The sequence below is a fragment of the Marmota flaviventris genome, chromosome 9, assembly GCF_047511675.1.
Source record: "Marmota flaviventris isolate mMarFla1 chromosome 9, mMarFla1.hap1, whole genome shotgun sequence".
In the NCBI taxonomy this organism is placed as follows: Eukaryota; Metazoa; Chordata; class Mammalia; order Rodentia; family Sciuridae; genus Marmota; species Marmota flaviventris.
The window spans coordinates 109185875-109203590 of record NC_092506.1 but is presented as its reverse complement, the minus strand read 5'-3'; the positions used below and the strand labels follow the sequence as shown (position 1 = coordinate 109203590).

At 37.6% G+C, this 17716-nt stretch overlaps 1 protein-coding gene across 7 annotated transcripts in view; it reads left to right on the top strand.

Moving 5' to 3' along the window:
• Msantd2 (Myb/SANT DNA binding domain containing 2) overlaps positions 1 to 14586 on the top strand; it is a 34347-nt gene extending 19761 nt beyond the window's left edge. The window contains exons 1-4 of one of the 7 annotated variants that reach the window (XM_071616814.1): positions 217 to 3388; positions 7221 to 7320; positions 9239 to 9299; positions 13053 to 14586. In XM_071616814.1, the coding sequence (XP_071472915.1) occupies positions 7245 to 7320; positions 9239 to 9299; positions 13053 to 13905 (990 nt within the window). In that variant the 5' untranslated portion in view covers positions 217 to 3388; positions 7221 to 7244 and the 3' untranslated portion in view covers positions 13906 to 14586. Of the gene's footprint in view, positions 1 to 216; positions 6939 to 7064; positions 7321 to 9238; positions 9300 to 13052 lie in introns of those variants that run through there. The other 6 variants (XM_027945530.3, XM_027945531.2, XM_071616816.1 and 3 more) reach the window with 6 other exon arrangements.
• Positions 14587 to 17716: the final 3130 nt, after the last annotated feature.

Sequence of the window (17716 nt, the reverse complement as noted above, 5' to 3'; positions counted from 1 at the left end):
AAAATTCCTATTCTCATGCAGTTTACAATTCTATAGCTTGCTTTCTTTAGCAACATCAAAATTTTGTGAGTGGCATTTGTTCATTTTCGTATGCTAAATCCTCTTTGAAGGAATACTTGCCTTGGTTCCTCATTTGCTGAATGAGGAGGAATTTGGACTAGGTTTATTTTTAAGGTTCTTTTCTGTTCAAAACTTCATTGGTCTGGGCGTGGTGGCACATGCCTGTAATCCCAGTTGACTGGGAAGGCTGAGGCAGGAGGATCTCAAGTTCACAGCCAGCCTCAGCAACTTAGTGAGGCCCTAAGTAACTCTGTCTCTAAATGAAATACAGAAAAGGGCTGGGGATATGGCCCAGTATGGCTCAGTGGTTAAGCACCCCTGGATTCACTCCCCAGTACCAGAAGGAAGAAAAAAAAAAAAACTTCATTGGAGCCTGGTTTGCAATTAAGCCTTTTGAAGCTCCACTCATCCTCTGTAGATGAATGTAAGTAATACAGGAAGTTTTACAAAATAAAAGTAAATTGTAGGGGAACAGGTAGTGATAAGGGGATAAAGGATGTCAGGAGCTACAGAGAGAGCAAATGAGTTAAAGACAAAATATGAAACCCATTCTTCTTAGTAATTAAGAAGACATTGATGATCATGATAGGAACAATTTTAGTGGAGTAATAGATGAAACTGTGATCCCATAGGACAGAAGGACAGAATTAGTGTAGACATTGCCTATTCCTGAGAGACTCTTCAGTCTTCAGGTGGTGTTGAAATTGGAATATGTGAGAGCTTAGTGCAGTGACTGCTAAGGAAGGTAGTTAAGACTTTCCTATGCTTGTTTCTGGATGGATTAATTTCCCTGTTTTAAGTTGTTACCTTAACTAGTTTATCTAGCATCTATATTGAAAAGTCAGATAATGAATGATCAAGTACTGTGTTAACATAATTGGAACAGATAATCAGCATAATGAATGGATTTTCAAAATATTGTTTAAGGACCACTTCAGAAAAAAGTTTTTTGCCCTGGAGGTAGGGAAAAAGTGGTATATTTTGTGACGTGTAAAGAAATTTCTGTATGCTTTTTACTGGTAGAAATTATTTCTTTCAAGAAACGGGGAGGTCAGTGTGGTATACATACTTGTAATCCCAGCAACCCTATAATAAGGCAGGAGAAACTCAAGCTTGAGGCCAGCTTCTGCAAATTATTGAGACCCTAAGCAATTTAACAAGATGCTATCTCAGAATAAGAATGAATAAATAAAAAGGGTTGGGGATGTAGCTCAGTGGAAAAGTGCTCCTGGGTTCAATCCCCAGAAGAGAGGGGTGGATGGGGGTTGTGCTGATTTATACCTATATCTCTAGTTTACTTTAGAGTTTGAGGCAGGAGGATCTCTTGAGCCTTGGAGGTTGGGCCAGGTTGGCCAGTGAAGCAAGACCTTGTTGTTTTAAAAAAGAATGAGAGGCTGGGGATGTATCTCAGTGGTAGAGTACTTGCCTAATTTGTTTAAAGTCATGGGTTTGATCTCCAGCACCACAAAACAAAATGAAAAAAATAGAGACAGAGAAATGGCAATTTGGCTAATTTACCTCTTAAGGGAAATAAATATCTATGTACTTTATCTAAATGAGTAGGAAACTGAGCAAACTGGTTGATTGACTTAAACTAGTTGTGCTGATCTTTAGAATCTTTGTAATGCCTATGATACAAATTAAGTCTACCTTATTTTAGGGTTTCTGACTAATATATGCTATATTCTTCTATGGAAGCAAAACCAACATAGTGTAGAACAGAGATTTTTTTAAGCTGAGGTTCTTGTCTGGGCTCTTCACTGAGCCCATGTTCCCTTTGAAATTGTGTGGAATGGTTTGTGTGTGTATGCATTTTTCTGGGAAGGCAATCCATGACCTGAAAAAGTTAAGTACCTCCATACTGGAGAGGAAAAGCAAACGATCGAAGAATGAAAAGGATTTTTTACTTGCCAAAACTTGCTCTGTAGTACTAAGAACTGGGGGAATGTAAAACAGGTATGCTGTTATTTTTCTTCTTGGTTTTGTTGAGTTTTTTTTCTTTTGGTTGGTTTTAAAAGATTTAGACAATTGGCAAGTCAGTTACGTATTAATGTATAGAAAATGTAATAAAATAGGTAGTAAAAAGTTCTGTAGGCCTCACAGGTTTTGCCTTAGGTAACTTTATAATCATTAGTTACAACTCACTGTCAAAAGATATGTGTAGGAATTTATACTATATCCTTAACATCCTTCTTACTGTGTGCAGGAACATGTTTACTGACTTACGTCTGCTATTTAAGGTTTTTTTCTTGCCTACTTTTATGCTCACAGTAACAAAGTATATAGTTAAAGAAATTTTAATCTTTCTTTAAAATATTAAAGTGTTGTTTTGTTGCCTCATAAGAGCAATTCATAATCTTTGCTATAACAATAATCTCAATTTAAAGGAAGTAAAAAGATGTTTCATGAACACTTTTGTTGCTTCAAAATATCCATTTGCCTTAGTTTGAACTATTGTTATTGACACTTTTATTAGAAAACCAATCACTGAAGTTTTACCCACCCCAGTGTAATTTATCCATCTCTTGTGGAGAATAATGTGTGATTTTTTTAAAAAAAGTCTTTGCTTGTGAATAAGTATAGTCTTTATTTAATCATGTGGATGACACAGTTACAAATTTATCATGTTTAGGTGGCAGAGGGTTAAAATGACAATACATGCATTTCTAGTATGGCCAGTTTGACAACTACATTTGAAAATCTGTTTCACTGCTTATTTTTTTTTTCTTATACCATGGTTTCCTGCTGTTATAACTGAGCTGTCCTCCCTTCATATTGACTTTATTTTTCATCTGAAATCTTAGACTGATCAAGCCAATGTTTTCTAAACAACATACAATATGTTTATATGTGTAGTTTTTATGCCTTATTTCTATTCCTCCTCATTATATGCTCTGATCCACTTACAGTCAGTTCAGTTTGAACAGTGATTTTGTGGGGGCAAATTTTGAGAAAATCATTGAGCCTGTGGTGGAATTGCTTGGCCTATGCCTTCATGATTTATTTTATTTGCTTCCTACTTTGCCATACCAGGGAAGAACTTACTTCTTCCCATTTTCTGAAAGTTGGAGGAGGAACTGGAGGACATTGAAGCAAAAGAAACTTTAATCTCATTCCCAAAGTAGCTTAATAATGACGGCTTTGATGAAACCACTGGCCCTTATATAGATCTTATTTTCCAAGCCTTTCATTATTTTATTTGCCCTTTTCTGAACTCTACAATTTCCCTCTCTTGTAGCTGGTTCGATGCCCAGAACTGAATGCTGTGCTCCAGCTGTGGCCTCACCGGTGCTGAATAGAGAGGAAGAGCCACCTTCATAGCTTACATGTGATTCCTCTGCTTATACAACCCAATACTGGATTTACTTACTTTGGCAAGATAGCTGCATTGTGCACTGTATTTAATGTTACGTGTACTGTAACCCTGGGTCTTTCTCTGCATTGCTGCCGTTAAACCCCGAATCCTGCCAATCTAAAACTCCTGCCTTTGTTTACCTACCCCTCCCCCATAGACTCCTCATACATTCATCTACAATGAATGTCATCTTTTTTATTCTCTCTTTTCCTTTGACTCTAATCTTAAACTTTGGCAAACTTTCACTCTATCCTTTAAATGGTCAGTTGTCAGCCATCTTATATTTCTCCCTGCTTTGGTAATGGGACATCTTCCAAGTCTTTCTGTGGTTCTTTTCCTTTTGTAGTGCTAAGGACTTGGCACTTGGTAGTGGACTTAGTAAACATCCACCTGGCGTTTCTTCCCAAGCCAATACCCATGAACTCCTTTGGTTTGACCCCTTAATGAGTTCTTCTATTCAGACTTTCTTGACTCCTCCTGACCTCTATCCCTATGATTTCATTCAAGATGGATAGTATTATCTTATAGTTCTTCCTCCAGGAAGGAAATAAAACATAATATCAATATACTGGGGAGATTCTGACATTAAGAAAAGTTATTATTTTAGTTTGAGGATAGTATAGTCTTAAATATGTCTAAGCAAATTCTTTGCCCCAAGATTTTAATTTTGAAACAGTAATTAGAGCTTTAGTTACTGTAAATGTCTAAGATGGGTAAAGTAAAGGAAGAAGAAAGGGAAGCAGGTTTTTTGTGTTGAATAGGTTGTGATTTTCCAAGAAAGCCAAATTGAGGTTTTTGTTGAATTTGGTAGCTGTCTGGAATGGGAGGTATGAGACTTCACTTTTTTCTAGATTCTGAAGTATTATTTTAATCTCAGGTTTAGAGTAGGTTTTGAAGTTAGTTTATTTAGGAATATTGATACAGGCACCCAATCTTTTAATAATGTGCTTTGGTTAATGATTTAGAGTGTGGAATATGTAACCTTTTCTGATTTACTATGGGTAATAAGAATTGGAAGGTCTCTCTATATGTCCTTTTTATTGATTTCTAAGCTCTTTCCAAGTTTAGCTAAATTCCAATGTTTGTTTCTGGTAGCAGCAAGCCTATATTTGAGTTTTTCCTTTTTTTTTTTTTTTAAAACCCTACTTTAGTCAATGTGTCCTGTTTAAACAGCCTCTCTTGGATTTGTGGTCTTTTTTGAACTCAGAAGTTATTGCTTATGTTTATTTGTATCTTGAGAGAGTTAAAATCAATTTGGAAATCTTTTGAATATACTATCACATGGATTTAGAAGTTACCAAACATCTTACCTGCAGGCACCTGATAGATATTTTACATATCAGCATATTGCCTTATTATAAAAGTGTATTCCAAATGTACACTACAAGTAAGAGATGGCAAGATCTGTTAGTCTTTTTTGGTGAACTATAAAAATATACCCCCTGACTCTTCTTCCATATCTATAATGATTAGATATTGTTGGTTTCATTATTCATAGTTACATATGAAGCTAGTCAAAATTTTAAGCTAAACTTGGTGGTTTCAAAGATTAAGAGTCTTTTCTGTGGTTTCCCACCATGTATATTATCAAACATTGGTGGCTTTGTTTATGCCTGTGTCACTTCCTATTAAGTGTGGGACCTTTCTTCAAAAGAACCTTAGTTTTACTTCTTGACTTCTAGACCAGCCCTTACTGACAGAGCTAACTGGGCTTTTTTGTGTCCTGAATGGTTTTTCCAGGCAGCCAATAAGTAGTGAGCAGTGGCATGGTTTCCATCTCCATTTATGGCCTTGAAAGGGTGAAGGGACAGTGTTGGGACTCTCCATTTACGGTCCTTGGAAGAGTTGAAAAGAGTGGTTGGGGTGTTCTTGGAGGCAGAAACTAGACATTGTGAGATAAAAATAATTTGGCAGGGGATGTTTGCAATTCAAATTCCAATCCCTGCAAGGAGGGCAGAGAGTGCTGGGAAAGGGGAGCATGTAGAAAGTCAAAAGAAATCTGCTGCAGCATTTGTATTGTAAGGTTTGCCCGTGACATACATTTCCCAAACTCATGTTTCTGATATGTTTCTCTAAGTTTTGTCTTATGTAGTTGTGACTATCCTTTATGAAAAGAAAGAAGAAATGCTTTTAAAAAGAGTATATTATTGGAAACCTCACTTCTCTAAGGCATCATTTGAGACACCAGAAGAGAGCTGAAGAAAGAGAGAATGGGACAGGCGTTTGTGCAGGGGGTAGACTGGCTGGCTTTAATGTGGGTGACTAATTATTGTTCTGTTAATGTCTGGGAAGACCATCATATGTGTCATGTTTTCATTATATCTTTTGCCTATCTGGATTTCTGGCTCCAAGTGACAGAGTATTTGTAGATTGTCAACTGTGATTTAAAGATAATAAACTTTCATGGCGGCTCTATAAAGATTATCAGGAGTTGTTTTAGTTTGGTGAGGATGGTTATACACATTGGTGTGTGGAAAGTAATCTCACCCTTTGGAATAAATTTATAATCTTGCTAATGCATATAAATTAAGTCAGAGGTGAACTGGTTCTGTTCAGTTGAATGAAACCCAGTATAGTATAAGGGAGATTAGAAGGAACAAAAGAGAAGCAAAGATGGAATAGAGCCTGAATGTGAGTAAATTTGGAAGATGGGACTAAGTCCATGATTTATCTTTTGAAATATCATATAAGATAGCATAAGATGTACTATTAAACTCAGGAAACTGGGCTAATCATCAGAAATATACATTAACAATAAAGACCATGAAAAAAATTGAAGGATTGTACAAGATAATGAAGTTATCCAGGTTTTATCTGTGGACTTGCATAATGATATTTATTTGCACTGTGGCATGTAGCAGAAAAAGAAATGAAGTAAACCTCCTACTTTGCCCTCCACCCAGAAGAAAAAAAAAAAAACTATTGGTTTTGTTTGTTGGTTTGTTTAGCTAGCAGTTTGAGTTGGTAGATTAGTAAATTGTCTAGTTTTAGCTACAGGTATTAGTGTTCTTGATCATTGATGTCTGAGACTGCAAACTTGTGGCACTATTGATTTGACTTCTGTTTGAACTTTTAGCAGCTACCACAAAGACACAGTGAGTTAGTAAGGAATATAGATTATGTAAATAATATGTTTTATTAGTTAATTTATTTAGGCAATTGTTTTTACCCTGTCTTCCTTTTTAAGAGTAAGGAAGGTATTCTTTGCTTTGGGAAATTCTTCTTTCTGTCCTCCTTTCCTCACACTTTCCAAATTCTGGGCACCATAGCAGCTCTCTCTCTCTCTTCTGTGGCAGGTGTGCATCCTATTGGCTGGCTGGTATTTCTTGTTTTTTTCCCCCCTTATTCTTTTTAAACGGGGGAGGGGGTATAAAAATATGTGTATGGGGTACATGCAATAATGTTGTAATGTTTCTTGTTGTTAATGGATAATTAATTGCAAAATAATTTGTTTGAATTATAACATGTTTGAATAAATGCTAAATTAGTATTTTTTCTAATATAATAATGAATTTGAAATCTAGCATTCCTGTAACAATGTGTCTCTGTTTGTCTGTCTGTGTCTGTCTAATAGTAATTAATATCTGTGGTCCGTACCTGGAAGAGGAAGTACAGCTTTAAAGGAATAACAAAAGACTTTGTGTCTTAGACCCTTCGCAGGTGTTACAGTCGGGTGAAAGAACATGGTGTTGGGAAAAGAAAGAGCAGTTACACATTTGAACAGTTGGAACAGGTGTTTGGTCAGGGAGGATGGGATGCTCAGCCCTGCCAGCCTGTACTTATTAACAGTAGTGGCTTGTACCAGGAGCTGGAGTCAGATGGCAGCACAATGGAGGACTATTCACAGGAGGACTGGGGAAATCACAGTCAGGATCTCCATGGCTATCCAACAGATCAGGAATTGGGTAAGAAAGCTAAAATATATGATATCCTTATGTGTATTTATCTACCTGGTATATGTACTGGTACTTATTGTCATCTGTGATGTCTTCTGCTGTTTCTAGGGTCAGCACAAAGCACATGTCACCAGTTCATTTGGGTCAATGTGGGCATCTTTGGTGTAGGTTTCAACTGCCAACAAGTGCTTTCATGATTTGAGTACCACCCTGATTCCTAAAGATAGAAGAATTCCTAATTCTGAGCCACACAAGGAGGCTCAGTGACAGAATCCTATGAAATTTAATACTCTGAACCTTCTAATTCTAAGATTCTAGTTCTAAGATGCTAAGAGTATTGGCTCTTGTCCTAAGTGCTTTAAGTGAATCTATCTTTTCCTTCCTTCATTCCAAATACTTTTTCTTTTCTATCTCTGATATGGGAAAGACTCTTCCCAGACTTTATAGACTGAACAAAAAATGAGTGAAAACCTTGACTTTTACTAAAAAGACTGATATCTGAGCCATGTCAGTGATCATTCTCCTTTAAACCTCCTGAGATATCCTGTACCAACAATAGCTGAAATGTTTTATATACAGTAAAAGCATTCAAAATGGAAGATGCAATTCCTGGCCATCAAATCTAAATTTGTGTGACCTAATTAAGAGTATATGTGTTAGCCAGGTGTGATGGTGTATGCCTGTAATCCCAGTGGCTCGGGAGGCTAAGGCAGGAGGATCCCGAGTTCAAAGCCAGCCTCAGCAATAGCAAGGCTCTAAGCAACACAGTGAGACCCTGTCTCTAAATGAAATACAGAAAAGGGGCTGGGGATGTGGCTCAGTCGTTGAGTGGCCCTGAGTTTAATCCCCAGTACCAAAAAAATACACACACACGTCATTTTTTTTTTTTGCATTCAGTGCTCCAATTTTTATTTTCATAATTTGGAAGTACTGATCAGTTTTTTGCTATAGCCATTGCACATTAAAGAACAGATTGTATAATGGACTTTCACTTTTAAGCAAATCTTCTGCAGTGAGGTACTAAGGCAATTCCAAGGAAGTATATGTAGGATTGGCAGTAAAAATGTGTTTTTCTAGCTTAAGGTAAAAGTCTGTAGGCCCTGGTTTGTTTGTTTTTTACAGAATACCTGATGATAGAGAAATGCTAATTCAAAAGAAAAAGGCTTAATGTATTTATTTTTTTTTAAGGTGAACACAATGCCTTTATTTTATTTATTTATTTTTATGTGGTACTGAGGATCAAACCCAGTGCCTCACACATGCTAGGCAAGTGCTCTACCACTGAGCTACAACCCTAGCCCCATTAATATATTTCTTACAAGTGCTGTTTTTAAACAATCTCAGATATTGGAAGAAAGAAGAAAGAAACTATGAAACTGTCAGACTAACAGTGTATAAGGGACTTAAAGATAAGAAGGACAGATGCTAGTGATCACTGCCTCTTAATTTTACAAAAATTATAAGGTCTAAATTACTTTGGCATCTCATAACACTGGTTGTGCCACAGAGTTGAAGTCACCAAAACCTTTAGTGGCAGGGAGGATCATGCAGAATACACTGATCCTGATGTTGGGGTAATAATTGCTCTGTAAAACCCACATAGAAAATCTAAATAGAACAGAATTATTTTCATTCTTGTTCTTTTAAAATCATGTTTGCAGTGAAATTAAGCTTTAAGCTCCTAGCTAGAAATCCACTGGTGACCTTGAAGAATTTTATACTTGTAGAGCTGGTTTCTGATCTTGCATATAAATGTATGCATCTCATTATATAACAGATATATTTATAAAGCTGGCTTTGGACAGTGTTGGATACTAGTATTAAGGCCTGGTATTGTAAAGTATGGAAATAATAGGAAATACTTAACTATATAAATGTATGTAGATAAAACTGAAACTATAATTTGTTTTAAATCTTTACTTTTCAGATGAAATACCTGTCACAAAGAGAACATTAAAAATAAAACAAGAGTCTTCTGAAGAAGCACAGTAAGTAGCTGCTTTCCTCATAGTGTGTCTGCCTAAGGTTAATGACCTTGGGGAGGGAGGGTCAGTAAGAAACTAGACATGCTCTGGAAGTACAGCTACACCACACTATGTTTGTCCCATCCTCTCTCAGCTTAGCTTCAATTTTCCAGTGGTGAACTGAAATGTTGAGAATTTCATATACCACAAGAAGGAATAAATGTGTTACTTGAAAATAAATAGGTTGATGGTAGTTGCATATGTATGGATGTGGATATCTAGATATTCAAGGACTGGAATTTATTTGAGTTTAGGTAAAATGACAGGAGGCCAAAGTTACACTTAACTTCCTTATAGTATTACAGTTTGGGGATCAAAAAGCAAATTCTTAATTACTATACATTTGGAAAAGAAGTAGCTACTGGAGGAAGGACTGAAAAAGTCTGAGGACAATGTCCACCACTGGTTCTAATTATTATTCTTTCTTCTGAGAGTTTAGCATCATGTTGTTGGGGTGGTGGTGGTGGTTGTTCTTCTTCTCCTCCTTCTCCACCTGGGTATCAAACCCAGGGCTTCACACATGCTAGGCAAGCACTGTACCACTGAGCTATGTCCCGAGCTCCTCATCTCTTATGTTCACAGTTTGATCTTTCTTTTTTGCTTGCTTTCTTGCTTTCTCCTTCCTTCCTTTCCTTCTTTCTTTCTTTTTACTGGGGATTGAATCCAGGGGCCCTTAACCTCTGAGTCACATCCTTAGCCCTTTATATATTTTATTTTGATACAGGGTCTCACTGAGTTGCTTAGGGCCTTGCTAAGTTGCTGACACTGGCTTTGAACTTGTGATCCTCCTGCCTCAGCCTCCTGAGCTGCTGGTATTAGAGGCATATGCCACCACACCTGGCTCACAGTTCTTTCTTAATATCTTTGAGTAGGTTTCTGATTAAATCTATTGAAGAGTATAGATTAAAAGTTAAAATTTAGGGGGCAAGTAAAAAATATCATTCATTTTTCCACCGGTAACATTGAAGCATTTATAGAACCCACTTGTTCTTCTATGTTTGATTTCACACATTATGGTCTTCATGTTTAAGAATAGTGGAGAAAAGGGCAAAGAGGCAAGATAAAAGGATTGCTAGATAACAAGCATTTAACAAACCATCATCACCACCATCACCATCATCACCCCCATCACCCTTTTGCAGACACTCATTTCTTTGTCAGAGTATGTCTTTGAAATAAAAGAATTCCCAGTGTCATCTGATTTTATGTCTGGGAAGAGGATAAGCATTCAGGGATCAGAGGTGTTTCTCAATTGTAACCATTTTTCTGGTCCTCAAAAAAGAAGAATATATGAGGCTTGGGTTGGATAGCTCAGTGATAGAGCACTTGCCTAGCATATGTGAGGCACTGGGTTCAATCCTCAGCTCCAAATAAAAATAAGTTAATAAAACAAAGTTGTGTCCATTTGCAACTACCAAAAAAAAAAAAAAAGAAGAAGAGGAAGAAGAAGAAGGAGGAAGAAGTAGTATATAATGCAAAAAGTAAGTTTAAAGACTTCTCCTGTTGGGAGTTCATTCCTTCAAACCTGTCTTCTCCAAAAGAAGTTGATGTAACTAGCTGTGAACTCAAAACTTCACAGAATTGGTGTTACCAACCTCAAACCACTTGAACTTTTCTGGTGGTTGTAACTTCAGAAAGCAGGAAATGTAACATATTTTCCAGGAACTGTTTAAATTACAGGGTCTGATTTTCATGGTGTTCTCTCACTTTGAGACTGATATGAGCCTTGAACTCAGATCAGCTTTGGGCTCAGGTTAGCAGGACTAGAAACTGACAGGCTGTGGCTGTCTCTAGCCTGTGCTACCCTTTCTCCGGGTTCAGCTTAATGTGTGTTTGGGGGGTTCTGAAGAGCTTCCTAGTGGGCCATTATTTCCCAGCACAATAGTTTCTTCAGACTGTTCTTTGCAGTGTCTGAATGTACCATTAATAATGTAGGGCTAAGAGAGTGCTGAATAAAATAACTATAATTAGGCAGTGGAGTTTTGTTCTCTATAGGTATATGTGGGATTAGCTGAACTAGCTGATAATACCTATAGTAAAATACATCATCCTTCATCCATGAAACATCTCCTAATGTCATTTGTTCAACACATATCTTGCCTACTGAATGTTAGGCATTGAAGTACATCTGTGAGCAAAATGTACAAAAAAATCTTGGCACCCCATCCCAACTCCTTCATGGAGTCTGCCTTGATCAATAAATCATTTCAAGAGGACAAGGAAATGTGGTAGCTATGAAAGAAAGTTTTCCTTTAAAGTGTTGACCCATGCAGAAATATAGTCCTGTATCTTAGCCTCACAAGCACCACAGTCAAAAATATTAAAAAAGTGGTCAAGTGCCTTCATGTCCCCTGAGAAGAGGTAGATGTCCCAGGAATGCAGTGATTTCATCTAGATGGCCATCCTGATGCTTGAGAAGCTTTCAAGACAAACAAAAGGGTGGAGAGTAAGTTCAGGACAGTCCTAGGCCCAAAAAGCAGCTGATAACAGAATATTAGTTCTTGTCATCTTGTGAAGAAAGTCCAGGGGAGCAAGGAGACAGGCAATGGCTATCTGAAGCTTCCCGTGAATGTTCTTGAAGCTCTTCCCCTAGAAGGCATGAGAATTTAATAGGAAAGTCTTAAGGCTTTGTCTTCTTTCATGATCTTCCCAGAAGTTGATAGCAAATCCACTTTTCATGCCTTTGTTTGATTGTGAATGTGGCAGTTCAGTGTTTTTGTACGTTAAATCTGTCAGTGATGTAGAGTATAATAGTTTGGTGCCAAGTTAGTATTTAACAGACCAGTCTTCCAATATCAAAGTTATTAGAAACAAACTCATAATTTATATTTATGAGTATGTGTGTGTGCGTGTGTAACTACAAGAAGTATCAGTTAACAAATTACATGATTAAGTGGTCTGTGAAACAAAAATTTACTGGCATTTTCTATCCTACTCTGTTAACTATACATGTCAAAACTGAAATACTTTCTATATTTTTGCCTCCCTTTATAAAGGGTTTTCTAGAATAGTATCAGTTCATCTTAAATCTTTCTCTTTTAAAACATAAGCCTAGTGTGAACCTTTTCCATCTGAATTCTCAGATTTTAATGTGTTAACTAGGCAGTTCTTTTAATTATTACAGAAAATGTTTTGTTTTTGTATCAGGTTAGTCATAATCAATTGTATGTTTTCCTACAGTTCACATACATGGGCCAAAATTATTGAACTTGGAGAATTTCTAAGTTAGAAATTAAATTGTTAAATATTTTGAGGGACACTGATGCTTTTCTGGATAAAGCATCTTTCACCTTCTTTTGGCACTTAGATCTGAAGGCCATCATAGGCATTATAACAGTCACTTAAAAAAAAACATGATCCTTGGATTTATGAAATCCCAGGGTCTTTATTAATATTTAATTTTTGCTACAACAAGACTTTAGAAAGTAAATGGAAAGCATTTTACCATTAATTTCTAGAAACTTCCGATGGGTAAGTCTTTCTTACATTTCAATACTGTAGTTATCCAATGACATAGTCACTAATCACATGTGTCTATACAAATGCGATTTTAAATTAAATATGATTTAATTAAATTTTCATTAGCCACATCTTAAAGTTCTAGCAGCTACCATATTGGATAGCACAGATATAGAACACTTCTGTCATCACAGAAAGTTTTATTAGGTAGTGATGTTCTGGACACTTGAGGAATTTGACTTTTATTTCTCTTTCTAGGAAGCGAGACATCATGCAGAATATTGTACAGATTTTGGAATCAGTACAGTTGAAATGGGAACTATTTCAGAGCTGGACAGACTTTTCAAGGCTCCATCTTTCTAATAAACTGGCCATTTTTGGAATTGGTTATAATACCCGTTGGAAAGAGGATATCCGTTACCATTATGCTGAGATCAGCTCCCAGGTGCCCCTTGGCAAGCGACTTCGGGAATATTTCAACTCTGAGAAGCCTGAAGGACGAATCATTATGACCCGAGTACAAAAAATGAACTGGAAAAATGTTTACTACAAATTTTTAGAGATTACTATTAGTGAAGCTAGGTGCCTAGAGCTGCACATGGAAATTGACTGGATACCCATTGCCCACTCCAAACCAACTGGTGGGAATGTTGTTCAATATTTATTGCCAGGAGGCATTCCTAAAAGCCCAGGCCTTTATGCCATTGGCTATGAAGAATGTATTGAGAGGCCCCTCTCACCCCACATGGAACGACGCTCCCTGGACCCAGGAAAAGAGGGCCGGGTTGACCTGGAAACTCTTTCAGCACAAGCCTCATTACAGGTGGAAATAGAACCCACTCGAATTACCTATTGCTACCTCGGAATTGCTGAGGTCAGGACTCTACAGCAATGCTTATTTTTACATTTCCAAGCAAATACCAAAACCTTCAGCAAAGATTGGGTTGGTATTAATGGGTTTTTGTCTCAGAACTGTATTGTGGATCCTGGAGTTTCCCCCAAATCCATCTATATCAAATTTGTAGAAGTAGAGAGGGATTTTCTTTCCGCTGGCTCTTTAGTTGAGTGCCTGGAAAAAGCCATTGGATATCCCTTAAAATTTAACAACTGAATGTCATCCTTCATAAGGATTTGGGCTCTTACCTCCCTCTTCTCTACTCACTCCATGTTATCTAGACTGCCCTCATCCAGATGCTGTCATCAGACTCTTCATGGGAACTCTTTCCACGATTGGGCCAGTACAACTTCTGAGGAAACAGTAGACATTGGGCAGATAAAAACAGACCCCACCAAAAATGCTCATTTTGAGCAAGCAAGATATATAGTGAACTTGCATGGTGGGTCAGTTGTTTCTTTTTTTAAAACAAAAAATTTTTAAATGGATTTTAGAGCCCTAATGTAAACAAATGTAGGTACATTCCATATTGGACAAAACTTATACTTTGAGTTTCATATGAAATTGAAAAATTGTATTTTTTTCACAATGTTTCATTTTTACACATCTCTATGTCTCGATATAAGTATTATTTACAACCCTGAATAAATAAGCAATAGGTAATGGCAAGTTAAATCTTGAGTCACAGTAAATAAGACTGTTTTGCAATATCACCTTTAGCTACTATTGTATATAATTTAGAATTTCATTTTTTTCACCAGCCAAGTGTTTTGCTATTTCCAATCAGTGTTGCCTGCAAAGATCTTTGTTTCTGTGATGTACCAACTTTATGGTTGTGTTGCCATTTAAACTTTTTTTATAAAAAAAAAAAAATTAAAGTAATACCTGGCCTCTTGGCATGCTAGTTGCGCTTTTTGTAGCAGATTGTAGCCGAACTGGCGGTGGGGACTATGCTCTGGCTTAACTGCTAATAATGAACAGAACAAACAGAGCAGGATCCACTGGCAGTGTTCATTCAGTGTCCACCCATTGACCAACTGTCATTATTTCTTGTCAGTACCAAAGGTCATTGGACATCGCATTTTGTATTTCTTTAAAAATGACTAGGATATTCTATCTGACCTGAGGAACATAAATTTGTAATCAGGAGAAAGCTTCCCAGGGGGTGCAAATGATAAATTGATGTCTCTTGCTGGGTCTACAAGAGGGGGAATTGAGGGCCCAGTAGAAATATCGAAAACAAAACAAAACCCCAAAAACCTTAAAAAGTGATCCATAGGAGAAGAAATTGTAAGGTATCAGTCTATTATGAAGGTGACTGCCATTTTTTCAAGATTTCCAGTGGGTCAGTCACCACTCCACTTAGAGGTTAGTACTCTTAGCTAAGAGGAGTTTACTAGTAGAGTAGTCAAGGATCACTTTGGTGTCATGATAGGAACTCATTGGATTGGTTATTTATTTTTGATTCCTCAACATTTCTCAGATGCTTTGCTTTAATGGGCTGCAGCTCCAGGTAAGAAATGTAATTCTTCGTGTTTTTCTATACCAGTGAAGATAAAATTGCATTTTGTTAAAAATGTTCTTTTCCCATAATCTGAATAGTGATTTTCTCATTGTGATTCTGATTTCTTTGTGCTTATTTATTTTTCTAATGACTAGTGAGCTTATAATCAATGGGATGGCTTTGCTTTATGTTATTTCCATCTGAGCTTATTGAGTTGGCTGTTTTCTGATGCAAGCTGCTAAAAATAGGTGTAAATTCAGGGAGAGTATAAATATCCTGAGAATGTGTGAGTGTAGCACCTGTTCTCTCTGGGCAGAGTGTGTAGGCAGGAGCCTTAGGAAATTCTCATGAGTTTACTCTTTGGGACTTGGATTTATAGTCCATCTTATAGCAATAATCTCAAGTATTCAGTGTTAAACTCTGTAGAAAAAAGCATTAGTATCAGAACCACCACATGGCATCCCTAAAACTTTGCCCCTGACCAAACCCTAAACATTAATACTTCATGCATTTTTTTTTTCCTGCACCCTACTTGCCACTGCTCTGAGGTACTCAGCCGGGCAGAATATTTTAGGGACATGTAGTGAAGATGTTTTAAACCTACTTAACGTTACTGAGAACAGAGCATTGCTAGACCACTGTCTAAAATGGAGAAGATGGCAAAGATCAGATCCAGTATGAGTTATTACCAGTTGGCTTGAGATGGGTTAGGGTGGAGGTAGGGAGAAGAGGACAAAGCTAAACTTTGGGAAATGGAGGCTTGCCAAGAAAATAGCTTGCTGATACTGAGTATCCAGTGTCTTTGGCCAGAACAGCCTATAATAGAAGAAAGCAGGTTGTCAGATAACTGAGCATTGAAAAAAAAAAAAAAAGCAGGCAGTGATGGTACATGCCTGTATGATCCCAGCAACTCAGGAGACTGAGGCAAGAGGACCACAACTTCAAGGCCGTCCTGGACAATTTAGCAAGACCCTGTCTCAAAAAAATAAGCTGTGGAGGTAGCTAAGCCATATTAACAGATTCAAGGAGGGTGGAGACACTATATTCAAATAGAAGACTCAAAATTCTTTGGAGATCTGAAATAAAGTGTGTTTGGAAGGAACATATAAAGCTAGATTTAGCTTTTGCATATGTGTATGCAAGCAGCTCTCTGATCATGCTCAGATGTGTGCCAACATTCTCATTTTACACCAGGTTAGAATGCAATGTCCACCCTGAAGTACATCTTGGCAAAAACTTGAAGTAAGTAATAGAATTGCTCTGCTACCTTCTACTACTTGATTCCCTCAGGGTCAGAAGAAAGAAGTGGTTGAAACAGGAAAATTCTTTGGGGTAAAAGTCTTGAAGAGACTGCTCCTGTGTCACAAGGATGCATTCACTAATCCTTGGTTCCTGCTTTGCTTCCCACATAGCAAGTTATTTGAAATCTGAATTTTGAAGGAATAGCTAAGGAGTGAATATTGAGGCCATCCATACCTTAAGTAGCACTTGATAGCACACCTGTGTGATCGGATGCTTTGTCATTTCAGGGTTACAACTAAGACTTTGTATCGTCTTTCTTGGAAGGAGTTACTTATTTATTTGGAGTGGTGTAATCCTGGTCTGGAAACAAAGGAGGGGAGTTTACAAGAGGTGCTTTGTGGGCTGGAGTTGTGGCTCAGTGATAGAGTGCTTACCTCACACATGTGAGGCACTGGGTTCAATCCTCAGCACCACATAAAAATAAAAGTAAAGGTGTTGTGTCCATCAACAACTAAAAATAAATAAATAAATAAAAATTAAAAGGTGCTTTGCAATGTATATTAAAGCTGAGAAAAATCTCTCAAGTGTGATAGGCTAGGAAAACCAAACCAAGGGCCCCTCCCCCATCTTTTTTTCGTTCCTGCTGTTTGTAGGACCCTGTGAAGCTCTCAGCTATTTCTGTTGCCTTTGCAGCCATTGAGCTGCCAACTGTTAGATTCCAGAGATGGCATGAGTAGTTTAGTGTTTGCATAGGCGTTTCTCAAAGCCACCGCACAGCAGGTATTTGAAGAGGAGCCAGGCAGGTTACACAAGGAAGAAGCCCCAGAGAGGGTCTATAGGGCATTGTGTAGAAAAACACCTTGCACGGTGTGGGCACCAAGACTATACTGAATGTGTGGAGTAGAGAATTCAGTAGGCTTTTTAGTCCCAGAGTTGTCTGGAAATAAAAGATAAAAGGGGGCAGTGCCAGAAATTCGTGGTTACGCTTTCTGTCCTCTGTGAACCCTTTTGCTCAATGACTGAGCTTATTTTTTTTTTTTTTTTTTTTTTTTGGCGGTTGGGCAGAGAAACAAAAACAGGTGCATACACTTATGTGAAGAAGTGGCCAGCAGAGGGCGCAAGGATGCCTTTTGGCTGAATGGTGGGGGGTAGGGTGGGGGCGATTAAATTAAATTCACAACGAACAAGATCTAGTCCTGGGAATTAAAGGATCAAAGCAGGCCTGAGCCCTTCATTGCAGGGGTGGGAGGCAGCTAAGACAAGGGGGGGATAAAGAAACGG